This window comes from Gasterosteus aculeatus, chromosome 3 (genome assembly GCF_964276395.1).
Source record: "Gasterosteus aculeatus chromosome 3, fGasAcu3.hap1.1, whole genome shotgun sequence".
Classification (NCBI taxonomy): Eukaryota; Metazoa; Chordata; class Actinopteri; order Perciformes; family Gasterosteidae; genus Gasterosteus; species Gasterosteus aculeatus.
This window is the reverse complement of record NC_135690.1, coordinates 16,134,383-16,153,772: the sequence shown is the minus strand read 5'-3', so window position 1 is coordinate 16,153,772 and position 19,390 is coordinate 16,134,383. Positions and strand designations below refer to the sequence as shown.

Below are 19,390 nucleotides of genomic sequence, written 5' to 3'. Positions count from 1 at the left end.
CCGATTAATCGCCTGTGTTGTTTTCATGTTTACTGTACGAGCTCCCAGTGGATTGAGCCTCAATAGCCCAAAACAAGCCTCATCGTCACTATTAAATCCAAATGTTTACTCTAAAAGACCCCCCCTGTTTTGTGTGTGTGTGTGTGTGTGTGTGTGTGTTGCTTCTGGGACATATGGAGTGCATCAGTGGATGAGTGCTGTAAAGCCTCAGATTGCAGCTGTGCAATACGTTGCTGACTGCCCCCCCCCCCCCCCCCCCCCCCCCAAACTCTCTCCTCGTTAATCTGCTCGTTAAGGATCTAATCCGACATGTGTTTTCATTTGTATGTCAACATGTAAGTGTGTGTACTGTACATGGGCCCGACTCACTGATGAAAAGGTTACATTACATTAAGAGCAATTTAGAAGTTGCTCACTTTCTATTGCTTCTCCATATATATATATATATACATATGTGCGTGTGTGTGTGTGTGTGTGTGTACATGTGTGTTCCACACGTGAGCCGATGCAGCTGTGCAGCAAAGATTGAATCTATAATTGTTTAGAGAAGACAATCCAAACAATGTGTGAGTTCCATAAGTGAAACAATAGCAGGGGTCAAAGGTCACCCTTCCTTCCTTTGGACAAACATTTGCTGCTGGGAGACGAGAGTCAGCCGGTGAGAGTTGGCCACCGTTTGAACTCTTGACCGTGTTCGTTGATCGATTGGTTCCAATCACGCGGCGCATTAAACGCTGTGAGCAACATCGTGCAAACAGTTGTTTTGTTCTCCACTTGGGTACAAATGCTTGCGTGAGGAAGCTTCCATTCTGCTTGCTGGTGTTTTTTAACAGGAATGGCTCAATTCTACGTGAGGGAAGTTCAACTCCTCTGGTTCGACCGCACGTTTTAACTTCCACGTTTCATCCTCTCGGCAAAAAGAAATCGGTTGCGATTAACCCGCCGTAACCGCCTTTCCTGTTTCTGTGAATTTGGTGGGTTTAGCCGCTAAAGACCCACTTAATCTTTCTCAGAAATATGATTTCACACAAAGGCTGACGTTGATCTTTCTCCGATGTCTAAAAGGCGATTGTTTGCTAAGCTGTTCCTGGACTATTAGGTCTCAGCTCTTTAGTTATTCAGTCACGACTGCATCTTCGGCCTCCATCGAGTGGATTCCTTCACCGCAACAACAGTGTTTCAAACGCCATTCGCCCGCGTTCATCTCAAAGAAAGGGGAAGGAAGCCGTGACGAGTGCACGCGGAGTTCAGGGAAGGGGGAGGACGGGGGGGACGGAGAGAAGGAGAGCGAGGGAAAGCGACGGCGCAAGAGGTGACGCTCTGAAAACCCCCTCGACGAAACAGCCCGAGGCTGACGGAGGAAGCGTGAGACAGCGAGCCGTCTGTCAGCGAGGTCAGGACGGGATCGTCGGTGGAAACCAGCCTGGAAGCCTCCGTCTCCCTTTCTCCCCGGGCTCCCCCCCCAACTCACCCCCAATGACGGCACAAATTGGTGACACCTCTACACTTTTCAAACTGAACAGAGCAGAAAGGGGACATGAAAGTCACGTCCATCGTCCGTTGATGAGAAATTCCAAACGTTTTGTGCCAAAGTAGCAGATAAGAGTGACATGGTGTGAGAATCTCAGGGCCGTTTTGTGCTTTTGTACTCAGATACAGGAAACACATTGCTGTGAAACACAGACCAAAATACCAAATTATTTTTAACGGCTCACGCCTTTACTTTCCCCTGGGCGAGCGCCACAGGCTAACCGATCGGTGACAGCAGCACATTCAGTCGTCCGCTTTTGTGTGGTCGGCTCTGGGACTGAAAAATACGACCATCTGGAATGGGGGGGGGGATGAGGGGGGGGGGATTTTATTTGTCTTTGAAACCAGCAAAGTCACTCTCGATGCTGATGAAAGGAAGCCTCGGTCTAAACGCCACATAAAGGCCGCGATTCATCAGAATATCTTCTGCTTCAGCACAAACACGAGACTAAACAGCTGAGGCAGAGTTACTTCCACGAGGAGCTGAAGATACTCCAGCGTATATTACACTCCCATCCCACAACCCCATCAACCCTACATCCGTCCATCTCCATCTCCCATTCTACGGTACGTCCGCTCTTCATTGATCGCTCTCCGGTCGGCCATAACTCCACCTATCATCTACTGATTGATTTATTCATCCAATCACCCCGCCGAGAAGATTCATTCATCTACCTCATCGCGGCGCCATCTATCATCCAGCAAACCATTGGTCCATGACCCACCTTTGGGCTCACCCATCCTTATCCTCCATGAAATGCAATCCGGCTCATTATGTTGATTCGCCCCCAAAAAACTTAAATCTAGGGTCCTCCTCCCCACGGCGACGGATCCAACGCCGTGGTCCAACGGGTCCATCAATCCGCCCGTAGTTAATCCGTGAACCCTGTCGACCCCCCCTTGCATACGTAGTCTTTTGGTTCATCCGTCCGTTTATTCACTCGTCTGTTTGCAGATCCATACATGCACAGCTGCATATACATTTGCAACTGATCCATCGATCGCAGCCATCTATCAATCCTGCCATCCATCCGCTATTCATCCATTTATTTAACGATACCGTAACAGAAAATCTGGTTTATGTTAAATCCTAGGAATGCGTTTATAACTTTTCCTGATAAGTCTGATAAACTTGTGATTGAGAGGTCAAATCCACAACTGACTCCCACCCCCACACACACACACACACAGACCCACGCAAATGCCTTCCAAATGTGTGTCTCCATTCATGTGAGCACTGCAGGCTGAGGTCCTGTGACTGTCTCCGCTCGAGAAACACTTGTTTTCTTATTCTTTTTTAGTTTTTATTTACTTGTTTTCTCCTCAGCGAGTCTTTCTGGATAAACGCACCCTTTGAAACGGACGCTCGGCCACTGCGATTGTCTCTTTGTGTGTCCCCCCCCTCCTTGGACTTGCAGCTGAGTGGACATGAAGCCTACTATAAGTGACAGAAAGTTAGCTGGCTGTGTGTGTGTGTGTGGGTGTGTGTTGTGTGTCTGAGGGGAGGACTGTGCCAGCGCTGGCTCATGTGGGAGGAAATAGTTCAGCCAAGTCCTGAAAATAATGTCCCAAATTATCCCGTCCACCGACGCATGTTCCTCGCCGATGCCTCCGCTCCGCTCCACCGCTCTCCGCGGGGATTCCATTCATCGGCCCGCGCTATTTCAGACGTGGACGTGAGACAAGACGCGTCCTGGTGGCCCTCCAGATTGGCTACGGAGGCAGAGAGACGACGGATCTCAGGGTGTCTGAACAAAAAAATAAAAAAAGTGTTGCCGCTTCTCGACAAAACCCAACGTCTGTTCGCCGAGCGCAGATTGTGTCACTTGAGTGGAAGTGAAAGGTTGTGGTTTGGAATTATGTTTTTTTTTTTTTTTTACAGAAGCTCCTGAAATCCATTCAAGCTCAGAGTCCGTCTTGAAAGTCCTAGAGTCAATACCTTTGTGTTATTTCTCTCACGGCGTCAAGCTACATTGTTGTGGGTTTTTCTTCCTTAAATTGTCTCGTCGTTTCTACTTTTGGTAGAAATCTCCTCCCCCGTGAATCCCACCACACAAGACATTTCCCTGGCTGACGTGAGTATTTTTAAAACGTTGTAACTGGGGATCATAATTACAAACCCTGTGTCATGAGGGTGCGCATGCGAGATGTTTAGTCACACAGATGCCGGGTGTGCAGGCGGCGTTTGCACGGCGGTGCCGCGGCTTCTTTGTTTGGCTGCCAGCATGTTTCCCAGCACGGCAAGCGCGTTGGTTGCACTTTGGTCCAGTAATTTCATTACGGGACTGGGAGGAATGGGCAAGCGGCGACAGGCCGGGGGAGGGGAGGGGCGGGGTGTCATCCCATGATCCCAATAATAAATCCAATAAGGGGTGTATTTGACTGAAAACTGTGGGACGGTAGAGTGTTATTGGAACTGTCCTTTAACCCAAAGGCCATTGGCTTGATTTCCCTGCAGACGCGGAAATCCAAAAGGCTCATATCAGTGAGAGGATACGAGCTGAGCTAAATAGAAAACGCTCATCAGATAGTATTTTATCTATAAAAGAAACCATAAGGGAATTTCTTTAATGCCAGATTCTACAAAGGTTATGATCACTGGTTTCAGGGTCCAAATTGGTGTAGATTAACAGGTAATAATACTTGTTTTTGCTGACCCTGAAGTGGCGTCTTGCCACAATGACATCAAGTAGATAATATAAAACAGGGAAGGAAACCCTCCCATTTCAGAGAATGTTTGCAAACGTCGGCTTTAAGTAAACCTTTAAGTGAAGATAAAGTCCAGCAGAGTCGTCCAGTCCGGATTCGATTCGCATTTCAGGACGCATTTCATTTACAATTACTCCCTCTCTGCAGAGAAATCAGAGGTCAAGGGTCGGACCGCAGGTCAAGGGTTCGGCTCTGCGACTGGGAGGTCTTGCTCGTGGGCACTTCAGCGTAGCAGATGTCGGTTGTCCGACGTCCCCCCGGTCCGCCAGTGGAGGTAATGAGCACTTTGAGGCTTCGAGTGGTAGAACATTACATTCTGTTTCCAATCGCAGGCTGGAACTGGTCTGTGACAGACTGGAGGGCCGCGTTGCGCCTTTTGGCATCAAAGAGTGAAACCAAACTCTTGAATATCATCTCAGGAAATCTTTAAGTGGGGCTGCGGTCCCGCCAAAGGCTCAAGGCCCCCCCCCCCTCGGTGGGCATATTTCGAACATTTGACTCGCTCCCAAAAACAACACTGCTGCTGCCAAGTCAGAGAGCTCAGAGCTGCACATCGTCCTCGTCCAACATAAACTCACACAACAAATAACGAATCCAACCGAGCACAAGCGAGGCCCCCGAAGAAATCCGCCAAATGACACGACAAGGGTCACAGGTTTGAATCCATTATCTGTCAGTGTGGAAATTCCTCCCTTGATTGCACGCTTAGATTAGAAAAAGATTGTTTTGACGTCTAATGGCGTGAAAACCTTCGTCTGGTTTTGTCAGTTACGAGAAGCTCGTCGTCTCTCATCCTGAATCAGGACGTACCACTAAACTGACTTCACAACAGCATCATTCCTTCACATTTAAGAGTCATTCACAGGAAATAACACTCCGTGGGTGCGACTACACAGCCGGCCGATGGCTAAACTTTTACCACCGAGACATTTCTTTAAGCGCTTCATCATGACGGCAAACTCCCCTGGGTTTCCCCCGCAGAACGAGGTCGTCGCAGGAGGTGGTTTTTCCCTGCAGAAAGCTTTCCTCAGACTTTGCTTACAACACACGAGGAGGGTCCGTTATCCCCTGAAAGACACGATATCCACTATCGGCCCAGAGTGGCTCCGACGCCCCGGTGCTTTATTAGTCCCCCGGCGGTGCAACATGATCCAATAGTATTGGAGGACCCCATCTGTGAGGCGGCGCTGGACAGCCGGCCCATGATTTACACAGGAGCCGTTTATGGAGCTTTTAAAAAAGACAGAGGAGCCGACATAAAAAAAACGGCTTATTTATGGACGGGAGCAACACATTGAGCTGTTGTGTGGTTGCACACAATCGAGTGTGTGTCTCTGGGTCGCAGAGACGGGAGTTTGTGTGTGTGCATGGGAGCTTGTTTACAGGTTTAGTGGTGTAACGAGGAAAACACCATCAGGCGTGTGTGTGTGTGTGTGTGTGTGTGTGTGAACGGGTGAGGCAGGTTTCACTGCCTCATAAGAGCGTCTGTTACCCAAAAACGACTTGTCGCTTTCTTCATTGAAATCCAAAGCCCGTCCTCGGCTGTGACTTTTCTCCTGTTGTTGGTTATTTGGAGATCAGTGGCCATCGCCCCCCCCCCTCTCGGCTACTTCAAATGTATTTATTAATTTAATAAAATTAAACATTTTTTTATTATTAGTAATGTTCAGTAGGTTTTTTTCACTAAAACGGGAAAATTACCCACTGAATGAATAAACAGGCATGCACATATTAAATGATGTTTATGAATAATATAGGCTATTCATATCATGATGATGCAACAATATTTGTAAATAAACAGCCCGTCATTGACGTCCAGATGACGTCCACAAAAATGACCCGCTTCGAAGGTCAAATTTTGAACGTAAATATGACGTCCAAGTTGGGTCATGGTTGGACGTCCAAATGGTGGACCTAGTATGGACGTCGAGTAGATGTCCAGAATTGGTCACGGACCGACGGACCCAATATAGACACGATCTGCACGTCTATCCGACGTCCAATGTTCTGTAAGAAAACAGACCGAAATGTTCCTTAAACGTGTCTGGCACTCACAGTGATGTCATCTAATCACTTATTCTGTTAAATTAAACTATGATAAAAGATATCATATTTGACGATTCAAGCCCAAAATTATGATAAATCAATCACCAAAGTTGTCGCTCATCAACAACCTGGCGATCCATTAATCAGGGACTGGAGATGGTACATTTGTGCCCCCAACAGAGTGCAGATCAGCAACGGTTGTGTCTGCATCAACCGCTGCTCTGATGTTTGATTTAATTAGTTGAGCACCAAAATTGGAAAGCTTTCTGTCTAGACTGCAGGAGAGCGAGGCGTGTTCTTCCCCCACGCGCTCGTTTTAACAAGAGCGGCCAGCGAGCAGCAGCCCATCGGCAGCCGCGTCCAACGAAAGGTGGTCGCGAAGAAGTGTGAATCGTTCAGCCGCGAAGGACGACGCGCGCGTTGATGCAGCAGCATGTGACACACGCTGGTTTGTCTCATTGTCTTCTGGCAGAGACGACGGTAATGACATTAATAGCAAAAAGGTGGGTGGACAAGCAAAGCGGCGAGAAGACAAAGCTGACAAGACGATCGCCTGTCGTTTTTGGCGCCCCCACAAAAAACCTCCTCAGGGTCCTCACAAAGACACCGACGGCAGCCGTTCGACCCTCCGGGTTCCTTCCTGCAAACAGAAGAGCCCGACGCGCTGTGCTCCTCCTCCCAAACACAAACAGGTCACTTCTGCCGCCGAGTGAAAGGTAAACACTATCTTCTCCCTGCGAGCATCTCAAGCCGGGACGGCGAGGAGCAAACAGGGAAAGGCCAAACCCCACCAAGCCCCACTGAGGTCACTCCCAGGAGCCCCAAGGAGCACAGCCAGGACTCCTTCACCGACAGGGGGCAGAGTTCCACGCTGTATCCGGGCAGGGTTGAGGAGCAGCGGGAGAAGCAGAACAGAGAAGGGTGGAGAAGGGTGGAGAAGAGGGGGGGGGGGGGGTGAACTCTTACTTGCAGTCTCTGTCCTCCAGATCAAAATGCGGATTGAAGTTGATGAGGATCTTCTGACCAGGCTCGGGGGCCGTTATGACCCACACGCACTGCTGGGAGGGCGGGTAGGCGCCCGGGTAGCCCGGGGACGTCAGGTAGTCCGCGGCGTGTATCTCGATGTTCCCCCCGCATTGACCTGGAGAGGCACAGAAAGTTAGCGGAGTCGTTAGCGGAGACAGACGCGGACGTCGCGGGACAGACAGACAGCGCGTTTTATCGCGCGGGATCGAACTGCACCAGCGAGGGGAGTGACGCTGCCGAGACCTCCAGATGGGGGTCTCCGTAAATCCACACATCCACCACCCAGAGCAGAAACCGCGTCGACGGGAAAGCTCTGGTTTCTGCGCCTTCGCGCGTTAAGACTATAAATCCAATCCCGGTGGATTCCATCATCTTTAATGAGGTGATCAAACTCTCGGATTGCGCTGCTCTTTTGAAAAGGGTGGGGTATGTGAAGTGAGGTATGCGGGGTATAACGTGAGGTATGCGCCCGCCGTAAGGTGCGACCGCGCACCAGAAAGGTGGAGCGAGCCGCCTGCTGCTCCACCAGCACACGGCCCGCGTGATTACCTTTAATTTTCCCCATTGAATGATTTATGAAATTTGCTTGTAGCCCCAAATCAAGCTTCAGTGGCACGCGCGCGCAAAAGCGCCAAAATGCGCCATAATGTCGTTATAATAATATAATAATAATAGTGTGATAATACACTGCTACTACTTTATGCTTATTTCCCCGAACGTAATCCTTATTTACATATATTAGAGTAAACAGTGTTGAATCCCTGCAGGCTCCCTGCTCCCGGGGGGGGGGGGGGGGGGGGATGCATAACAGGTGAGAGGCAACAATGGTGCAAAAATGATGCAAAAGTGGATCAATGCTCAGCGCGCAGCCTGCCTGTTGTCAAGCCACCGCACGCGCGCAGCAACCTACCGGTCTGAGCCAACGGAGCCACCAGGGTGACTCGGGAGAGGAGGAACAACAGCAACCCGCTCCGCATCCTCACATTGTCCAACGCGCACATTGTGTAAAACAAGAGAAAGACCAAAGCAAAAAAAAAAAACTCCTGTGTGTGTGAGGGGGGGTTACGTCCAGAAAGAGACAAGACAATAGTCTCAAAGTGTGAGATGTGCTCGTCGTAGGGTCCCCGGCATCCTGCGGGCTTCAGCGCGAGATCCCCGGTGGTGCCGGGGGGAGACAACTCGCCCTCCCCCGGAATGAAGGGAAAGGGAGAATAATCCAAAAGCTAAAAACAAGAAGAAAAAAAATCCGTCGGCCAGAAGTGTCCGCTGTGCGTCCCGGTGGTCGTACTTCCGAGGGGAGAATGTTTCCCGCTGAGGAGGAGAAATCTGTGGTTGAGCGCTATTCTGATCCAACGGACATCTGAGCGCTGCTCTCCAAGATCTGCGCTCCTTGTTTCAGCTCTCTCTCTCTCTCTCTCTCTCACGGCAGCGACTGACCGACCGTCACAGCAGAAATGTTCAGAAATACGAGTCGAGCCGGGAAAGTAACAAGCGGAATTTCCACTCCCCGGATCCCCGCTGCGCGCAACCGGGCGACCTCCGACCAAACAGACGAGCGGACTGACAACCCGGTGCGCCCTCTGTGCGCTGCCGACGCATGCGAGAGAGGGAGGGAGGGAGAGAGAGAGAGGGAGGGAGGGAGGGGCTGCGCACGCAGACTCCCCGCTGGCTGAGGGTCTGGCAGGAGGTGTGAGCAGTGCGCGACTCCACGTCTGAGCTTCGTCCCAAACGAGAGACGGATTCCTTCCACTCGTGACCGCGCGCGTTCAGGCTGGTTCAGTTTGTCTGTTTGGAAGATTCAAATGCAGAATGTACTCAACAATATTCTACAGGATTCTTCTTGTTTTTACAATGACCTTTTTTGGGGGGGGCTTCGGTTTGATCAAATAATACCTACATGAGTTCATGTAAAATGTATTTTTGAAGGTTACATAAGTCAACTACTGACTGGATCGAGTATATTTATAGATATTCAAACAAGTTTTATCCCGAAATAGATGCGCGGCGTCTCGGAAACAGACAAATCGCTGCTTGTTTGTTGTCCTTTCTCCACGTCAACCTGGATGAAATGTGACAGGAGAGCTTCCTCCTTCATAATGATCTCTAGGCCCCATGAAGGTCATTCAGGCTGACATCAAATTTGACTACATTTGTTCGCTCTTTTAAATGTTGCCTACAAAGAAGCATTTGCACGTTGTCTTGCATTTTGCATTAAAAGCCGCCGGCTCATCACGTGAGAGGAGACGAGCTGTTCCAGGACAGAAGGTGTCCTCACGTAGGTTCAGCTCAAGGACACTGAGGAGTCTCAACTGTGGGACTCACACGTTCTCACGTTACACAGTTTGCCCAAAACATGTTGATCTGTAAGTTTATTCACCGTTTCCCCCAAAAGTACCTGAAAAAACGTTGACAGGTGAGTGAGGGAGAGAATGAGTTTGTGGTGCTGAGGTGAACAGACTCTCCCAGGTGTTTCCGTTCATTAGAACCTGCTTGCTCTGCACTTCTTCAGCCTACACAAAAGATTTAGAAGTGATTATCAGACACTATAAGAGCTGCTAATGACCCGAACAACACGCACAAGCCGTTGTTCCTTAATGAAATCCACAGTCTCCCAATCTGGTGATTTTACATTTCGGAGATAACCTGAGCTGGTTTAGGGGTTTTTCTCTTAATGGGCTGAAAAAAAAAGTGTTAACCACTGAAGGTCACTGCCTAAGCTTTAGCATTAAATATTAAAGCCCAACCATAATCGTGTAATATTATAAGAGCAGCGACAGACCGAGTTACTCATTACGACGTCACGTTCGGCTTTAACATATTGGAAATACTCTCACGGCCCCCCGAAGGGGGCACACCGAGTGAAGCGGCCTCAAGATAACGTCTTAAACGCTGGAACGGAAGACGAGCACATCGGGGACGCAGCGAGGTCGAGGGACGCAGTGAGTCTGCATCGTCGAGAGCTCAGCGGACAGACGTCCATGTCTCCAACAAGATGCTCGCTGGGATTCCAGATTTGGTGTCGCCGCACTCGTGCGCGTCGGCTGGCGGGGGACAACAAAAGGATCCTTGGCAGCGCCACTCGCGGCGCCGCCTGACGCAAATAGCCTCAGTGGCAAAGTGTGCAAAGCGAGAACGCAACTGTGACGACTCGAAGAGACTGTGAAGATTAACTTCCTGTTTTCTTTTTGGAACCACGGCACTTCCTGTATCTAGTTTCCCCCCACAGCTGAGTTTAGTTTGCAATCACCCCCACCTGTATTTAAGCCTCAGTTCCCCACTTGTCTGTGTCAGGTTATCTTTTGTCCTTCCTAGAGGTACATGTTTGTTGTTAAATTCCCAGTGCTGTTTTTGTAATCTTGTTTCTACTTTGTTGCCAGGCTCTCTTCCTTTTTGTTTCTTCAAGAGCGTGTGGATTCCGCCTTTGCCTGTGCCCCCTTTGTTTTGCATTAGTTTACTCTCCTAGTAAAAGATTCCAAACCTTGAAAGAATTTTCTGTTGCCTTATTGCTCTGCACCTGAGTCGAAGTCCTGACCCCTCACAACAACTCGCGGAGGAGATGAAACCGACGGCAGCGACGCTGCTGATGTTTCTGCTGAAGTGTTGGGAGCCATTAATCAGGATCCAATAAAAGGCCGATAAGAACTCAATGGATCTCGTCAATGCTCGTTGGTGTTTCACTCATCACGTCTGCGTTGAGGTGAGTTGGAGCGCGTGAGTGAGATGCAGAAAACTGCAACCATATGTTTGTTCATGAAAGGACATGTTTTTATGTTAATATGTACCTACAGAAAACATCTGTTATCCGTCATTGTGATATTAAACACGTCGAGGGGTCCAGCAGTAAAAGTGCTGCTCAGAGAACTTCCAGAACCTCGGATGGATAAAGAGAGCCTCCTCCAGGAGGAAGCATCAGAACCAGAAGGTGAGGGCCGGTGTGCGTGACGATACGAGCAGTTCAGTGAAACGCATCTCACCAGTGAGCGTAAAAACCCTCAAGTCGGAACCGGAACCTCAAGTAACTAAATATTAAAACAACGGTGTGATCATGTTTCCATGGTCGGTGACATTGGGGGTCCTGTGCCAATAGAAAGGGAATTTAAAAAGGGAAATGTCCTGCGAGCAAAACCAGGACTAGACTGGAGACTTAAATCAAAGCAATGTGACAAAGTTCATTTGCACACACGAGGATTCTGTCCTGCAGTCGTACGTGCACGGACCTATTTCAGCCAGTTTAACAACCACACGAATAAAGGCGCTTAATACAAGATGCGCTCGAGTTATATGGTCTCTAAGAGCATTTTTGATTGGTTATTAAGCTGGAGGCGGCTCCTGCTTAGAACCCTCGGAGAGCATTGGAGCACAGGGACGTCCGTCCCTCCAGGCGCCCGTTGTTCGTGAGTTCTTCATATCACGATGTGTGCAAGATGAGTTGAGTTCTATGTATGGAATGTTATTGTTAATATGGGGAACAGGTGGTTCCTGTTGAACTGCATTTGACCCAGATAGTGCTGCATCTTTTTGCATGTTCGCGTGCAGGTGTTGTGACTTGAGATACATGTTGTTTGTGCAATCCGGCCTTTTTTTCTTTTAATTTTTACCGTCAAATCTTTTTAATCCGCTACTTTAATTAGCAACGTGAATCTGAGATTTTCTAAACTATGAATCCCAGCGATTGTCACACGGTCGTGTGCGCTTGTGGAATGCTAACGAACTGCTAATGAGTTCGCGCCGCAGACAAAGAGAAACTCAGACGTGATTTTGCTGCATTTTGTCTTTGCAGTTTGCAGCGAGTGAAACAGATGCTAAAGAGAAAAGGCCGTTCGTCCCTCTGACCTCATCGCTGCCTTTACGTTCAGCGTCCACGCGCACGCTCGAGCAGAAGCACCCACACACGTGCACGCACATGGCCGTGGAATGACGGGCGGGGGAGGGGGGGGGCGGGTCTTCTGTAATGACACGGTCACATCTCGGTAATTACAGGAGAAACTGACAGTGATCCATCAGCCCGCTGAGGTGCACGCCACGAGCGGCGCGTTCACGCACCCGGTTATTATGCATGAACATGTATGGAAGCCGCGCTCGTGGTCTGTAACGTAGAAGATACTGCCACCGAGGAACCTCCCTCGGGAGTTTGTTCACGGAAATATTGTGGTATTTTAACCATAAATGCAAATATATTCCGTCAGGTGAGGATGTTTTCTTGTTAAAGCCTCAGCGGCCCACGATTGATCGTACCTGTGAAGTAATTAGCTGCATTTCATGTACATCTAACGCTTATTTGCATAATGCCCTCTGGTAGGATACATGTGTACGCACATGTTATTGCATTCTTGCTACACGAGATCCATTCTGATACATAAAAAGTAAAAACATACCTGTACGATTCAATAGGAATAAAATACCAACAATGGAGACAAAGACAAACATACAAGGACACGTGTTGCACATGCATATAAGGTCACACAAAAGATAGCTCGAAAACACCCCGTGATTCCACACACACACACACACACACTCAATACACGCATTTGGAAGAGATATTTCAACACAACACGAGGTCACGGCATCGCCGATAAGATCTCTCCTCCTGGCACGGCCCCAGACGGCCTCCTGTTCGCGCTCCGGGACCTCGACCGAACCTTTGTGCCGTGTGAGTCTCTGTGGCACCCTCTCTCATACACACACACACACACACACACACACACACACACACACACAGCGTGCAGCGGCCCAGCCAGTTACTCCTCCCAGAGGAGCGGCTGATGAGGCTCTGGATTGAGGAGTGAAACGAACGCCGTGTTGGAGGGTTACGATGATTACCGTCATTACCAGGAGAACCACGCCGCCGGCGTCCAGCTGCACCGGGAACACGAAAGCGCGGGTGAACCAGCGACGTATTGGGACGGGAAACAAGGTCGATGGCGTGGACGAGCCTCAATGTTTCTCTCATTAAATGGAAAGCTGTTCAAGTCACGTGGTTCAAGAGAAGTAACGCTTCCAGGTATTATGTCACCGTCCACCTGGAATAACTGTCCCATCGAAAAAATAAAATATAACATAACAGAAGTGCTCGTAGTGTATTTAACACAGTTTACGATGTAACTTGCATAGGACTTAATTTGTTTTATTTATAAAATTGTATAAAAGCTTTTCTTCTTTTGCAGTGGGACGTAAAGTCGTCGCTTCGAGGTTTGATCTTCTTACAGCATCCAGATCAGGTTTACCAGTGAGCATCACACCACTCACATTTATAGGGGCAGCTGTTTGAAATCTCTCTCTCTCTCTCTCTCTCTCTGTGTCTCTCACTGTCTCTCTCTCATTTGCTGGAAGCTCTCGCTTGGCAGCGAGCGGCTACGTGATGGGAGGCTTAAGTGTGTGTCCCAAAATCTGACACCAGCTAGGATGATACTTTGTCATGTGACAAAGCTGCTGCTCGTCACGAGGGAAACACGGTCCGAACCCGTCTCTGCTGGTGGGGGGGGGGGGGGCGACTACCCTAAGATCTGCCATTCAATGACCTGCTTTAACAAACTATTAACAGACTGTTTACAGGAGTTACACCGAACGAAAATAACCGGCGGTCAGATCAACACTAAACCTTCAAACTAAAGCCGCTTTCAAAACATTTGGAATCATTTCAGGAAGATTTCTATACGCAGAGACACTACTTTCCTAATGAAGGGACGGAAAAGGATCCTGGTCCAAAGGTCCCGGAGCGCGTGACCACTGACCCACAACGGCGGTCAGGGGGCTGTTACTCATTTGGGGAGGGAGTGTGTGAGTGTGTGTGTGTGTGTGTCATTGCATCAGAGATAAGAGATGTGGTGAGACACGACGGGGTTTGTGCACCGTGTCTTTGCAATGCAGAAAAGTGGGAACCACGAAACGTTGTGCGTGTGTGTGTGTGTGTGTGTGTGTGTGTGTGTGTGTGCGTGATTGTCATGCTTGAAGGGAGAGTGTGAGGTCTGTTTGCGTGTGTTCGGGTCGGACAGATAAGATATTATCAAAGTCCTTTTCAAACAGGCTCCGACCGCCCCCCGAGACGCCAACACCAAAATTACAGCACGGTGGCTATCAGGGGTTCAAAGGTCGGCCCCCCCGAGCGCCGAGGTTGACTTCTGGCGACCCCGAGCGAGTCACGACCACCGCCGTTTGTTTGCTGCACATTCCAGCCGAGCGTTCACTCGTTCATCCACTTTCCTTTAATGTTTACGGGAGAAAAAAACGACGTCTGCGTTCCATCCGTTAAAATAATGAACGTTTCCGTGTTTCAGATCGTCACACGCGGCAGCAAAAGCAGGGACGCTGTTTAAAATGTCTGTAATTACTTTGCTTTTACTGGAATTTCAATTATTTCGCCTCGGAGAGGATTTATGCACTTTATGCATTTATTTTTAAATGAATAGTTTTTAATTATCCAGAGACAGGACTATTTGTTGCACGCCAGTTGTTGGAAAAAAACTGCAATAATGTTCCGCCTCAGAACGGCAGAGTCTCCTTCACACGGTGTTCTGGGTCATCTGATAATCAAGATGTTTGTGCGCCGATGTTCATAAACTTGTGGTGCCAAAGATGATCGTCTACATTCGAGGTCGGCTGCCCCCCCCCCCCCCCCGTTTCACCATGTTATCTTATATATTAACTATATATTCCTACTCCGAAGATGAAAACCTTTCAGTCGGCTTGCATGACTCCTGTTTTGATGATTTTACACCGGTGTTGATATAAAAGTATAATAATACATTAAATTTAATTATATAGTTATCTATCAATTTACGGTAGAGAACATTAAAAAGGGATTTATATAAATATATATGTATATACATATATATTTAACAAGTCTATCCACCAAAACGATGAAATGAGGGTTAAATCTCATTTTTAATTTTTATCAGATGGATTTGGCGAAAACAATTATTTCCACATCTGTAACAAACAAACCGGCTGCTTGCAAAGTATTCAGCCTTTCATATCTGGAAACTGGCTTCTGAGCACTCATTTGTTCTCTCGTGCTAAACCGCGGCAACAACACAAAGCAGAGATAAAAGATTGCGTGTAAGCTGCTCACATGGCAGCCGCCGCATTAAGATAATCCGTGGATGTTTGTTTCCATTTGCGGGTGAAAGCAGCGTGAGTCGAAAAACAAATGAGCAAAAAGAACCGGCGAGATGACGAGGGTGATATTTCTAATGCGTGAACTCACTCTCCAGACCTTTTGGTGCTTTGTAAATCCCGCGTGGAAGTAAAGTTTAATGCGGTGAAAAGCTGCACTTTACTCTGGTTTCAAGCGAGCGACGCCCCCGCGCTGCCAAATGAACACAACACGAGACCACGAGACGAGTTCTACGCGGTAAAAACGCTCCGCTGAAATCTCCACTCTGCTCGGGAATCCATACGTACAGCAAACCCGTCGACGGCCATCTTGGAAAAAGCCCCGTTGCCAAATCAGGCCGCTTTCCTCCCGTGACCAAACCCACCGTCACGGCATTCACGTGGCGCAAAAATCAACGCCCCCGACGGAGAGCGGCCCGCAGTCCCCGAAGCACGGAATCAACTCCCCCGGCCGCCTCGCCTGGGTTTTGCTCCTCGCCGTCGTGCACCGTGTCACGGAGCGGCGGTTTGGAGTCTGAGCGCGGAGCAATGGAAAGGACGCTGTGGAGGAAGGGGGGGGGGTTCCTATCTGAAGGACTCTGCTGGTTACCGAACCATGAAGGAGCCGATTTGTCCTCCTCCCTGAGACGGGCTCAGCTGGCCGGTGAAAATGATCCATCGCAACTGGTCGTCCAACTTGCTGTAGTTAATAATTTGTCTTAAAATGAAACAGCAGCCAGCAGCGTGTGGAGATCAACACATCGCTGCTGAAGACCATTCCAACCCGATTCCACAGAGGTGTTGAGTTGGATTAGAAGTAGAACACGGCATGGATCCCTCCACAGCTTCAGCTCGCCTTGAGATTGCTTGGCGGTGGAGAGAGGAGCCACGTGCGGGTGCTGGGGAGGTGGAGGGGAAGGTGATGGGGGCCGGACTAAGAGCACCATCCATCGTCGGACGCCTTGGTCTGAGAAGAATGAAAGTACAACCATCATCAAACACAGACGAGCTACGAAAACGCACTGATTTTAACCAGATGATCATTAAAAATGACGCGTTTGGTCTCGAGGAAAAGTATTGGACACGTTTACATTTTTACTGGTTTGTGGGAGATAAAAGGTTAAGGGACGAGTCCTTAAAAAAACTAGAAATATGCTCTTGAGAAACTAGAGAAAGAAAGATGTACGGAATTGACCGGCGTCCTTAACGGCTGTTGAGATATTTCAGTCTGGAACAAAGTGGTGGACGGATCAATTGATCAACATTTCCATCCCGGAAACCATTAGTGTGGCAAAAAAATGGAGAAAAAAAAAGAAACAACCTCTTACTTGTGATCGAAATTGCAAAAGCAAAAAAAAAAACAATCACATCAAAACAGAATCAGGCTCCTTTGGTTTGCAGCGTTTCAGGGTCGAACCTCCCGAATAAAGACGCACGTCATCCACCTGGATGAGGCCTGCTGGTGGGGGCGGAGGAGGGCGGAGGAGGGGGGGGGGGGGTGGGGAGGGAGTAGCTGGTCCGTCAGCAGACACACTGTCACTCCATCACATTGATTATTTGCTCAAAGCAGACTATTGTTTACAGGCCAATCAATAGGTTGGGCAAATTCCAATCACAACTAACACACACACACACACACACACACACTCACACACATTCACAGCGGAATGAAAGCAGTCATCTATTCTGTTCAGTTGGGGAGTTTAGGCTGCCTGCGAATGCGTATGAATCTGGACGCCAAAGCACCGGGTCCTAAAGAGGTCAGCTGGCGCGCGGGGGCGGGATTTCTGTGCAGCGTCGGATCGGCCCACTTCCTGCACCCGCGTTTAAAGCCACAAAGGTCACAATTCATGTCAGCGCCAAAACTTTTTCAACGGGTGGAGCAATGAGGCGAGGAGAAGGCAGGGGGAAGGCGAGGAGATGGCGAGGAGGTGGCGAAGGGAAGGCGAGGGGAAGGAGAGGGGAAGGCGAGGCGAAGGAGAGGAGATGGCGAGGAGATGGCGAGGGGAAGGCGAGGGTAAGGCGAGGGGATGGCGAGGAGATGGCGAGGAGATGGCGAGGAGATGGCGAGGGGAAGGAGAGGAGAAGGCGAGGGGAAGGGAGGCGAAGGAGAGGAGAAGGCGAGGGGAAGGGAGGCGAAGGAGAGGAGATGGCGAGGGGAAGGCGAGGGGAAGGCGAGGGGATGGCGAGGAGATGGCGAGGGGAAGGCGAGGAGATGGCGAGGGGAATGTGGGCGGACGGATGGACACGCAGTCCAGTTCTAACAATCGGCGTCTGCGTTTCAGCCTCGGCGACGGCCTCTCTCTCAGCATTGAGACGTGACCCGGATCTTCACACGCGTGACACGCGTGTCTGGACCCAAAGGGCGGCGTGGACACGTGCGTCTCATGATATTTATCTGGCTTATTCCCCGAAATCTCTCTCTCTCGTTTGAGTCGTGCAATTATGGAACAACACCCGATTATTACTGAGCGAATAAACTCCTCTGTGTTCCAATCTGGGCAGAACCGCCATCGTGCATCTTTCAAATAGAATTAACTGCCCGCGGCTATCGAGCCGGATTCTATTACTCCCTCTGGAGGTATTAAAACTTTATCATCTGATGTCTTTTATGACTATTGCAGCAGTTATTAATTATCGTTTGCGGTTTGACTTGTGAACGGCGAGCACTTTAAGGCTTTTTAAATAAATAAGGGATTCGTTAGTTTCATTGCTGCGTCTTTAAGGCTCATTGCATTTCAATACAAACGTGTACAAAAATAAGCACTCACAAAGATTCTGAATCAATCTACTTTATATGCGGCATCTATGAACATTTTCTAAATGATTCATTCTATAGAATTATCATTCAATGTTCTGTATCCGCTGTGAAGGTTCGCCGTAGTATCACAGCACAGTGATTTAAATAAACTGTCATTTGTTCACATGTAACCTGTGCGTCTTCCCAATAATAATAATAAATGTTCAGCAACACCAGTGATCAGTGCGCAGGTACCTGCGAAGCAGAACCGGTTGCCGAGGCAACGCAACTTCTCCGTTAGGTTGAGAAAAAGACCCCGATTTGGGTTCAAATAAGTGTGTTTGTTATGTAAAAGGAAAACGTGTCCGTTACGTAACCCGAGCAGGTGAGGACGGCGTGAGCAGCGGGGACGCTGAGGACGCTGGGGACGCCGGCGCGTCTCCATGGCGACGGTCCAGCGTACGTGAACCACGACAAATGAGCACCTGGGGCGGCTTCACCTTCGCCCTCACACACTTTGTGTCACAAAGCAACACTTTCACTGCGAAGCAACAGCTGTTTTCCTCCTCTGCAGGTCACAACATTCGGCCGTCGTCCCCCTTTGACGTATTTCTAAGTGAATTTCATAAGCGTGGCGGCATTGGAAACAGAAGCCTGCGGATCAATATTTGAATACAAGTGCTTTGGTTTACTCCCATAAGAGCGTGTCCACATGAGAGTGTGTGTGTGTGTGTGTGTGTGTGTGTGTGTGTGTGTGTCGGGCGGCCTCGGGCGGTGCCTGTGGGACTGATGCCAGACAGTTTGCTGTCTGGAGTTTGATGGGGTCTGGTAATGTTTTATATGCACTCGCCTCTGTTATGCATTATGAATGAAGCCCACCTTCCATCAGAGAGACAAAACAACAGAGAGAGACACACACACAGAGCAGTAAAACTTTATCTCATCTCTTATTGAGACAGTTTATGGCTCACAAACACACACACACGGGAGAAAGACAGAGGGACGGACTTCATCTGATGATGGCCGGCCTCTCTCCTCCCCAACCCCGATGGTCTCCCCATTTCCTCGCTTTCCCACAGATGTCTCCTTCAATGATACACTATTGATTTATTGTCCGCCGCATGACAGAGAGGCCGAGGGAAAGATGCTCGGAGAGGGACGGAGCGATATTGAGCCGGTGAGGAGGCGGGTGAGGAGACAGACAGGAAGTGAAAGCTGGTTTGTTGTTGTCGTCCAAATGTCGTCACC

At 49.2% G+C, this 19,390-nt stretch overlaps 1 protein-coding gene across 2 annotated transcripts in view; it reads right to left on the bottom strand.

The window, feature by feature from the left end:
* Positions 1-8,937, bottom strand: part of LOC120816082 (neuropilin-1a) — a 49,040-nt gene extending 40,103 nt beyond the window's left edge. For both annotated transcript variants that reach the window (XM_040171397.2, XM_040171398.2), the window contains exons 1-2: positions 8,222-8,937; positions 7,252-7,426 (exon numbers count right to left, since the gene is read on the bottom strand). In XM_040171397.2, the coding sequence (XP_040027331.2) occupies positions 7,252-7,426; positions 8,222-8,312 (266 nt within the window). In that variant the 5' untranslated portion in view covers positions 8,313-8,937. The remainder of the gene's footprint in view (positions 1-7,251; positions 7,427-8,221) is intronic.
* Between the last annotated feature and the right edge of the window lie 10,453 nt (positions 8,938-19,390).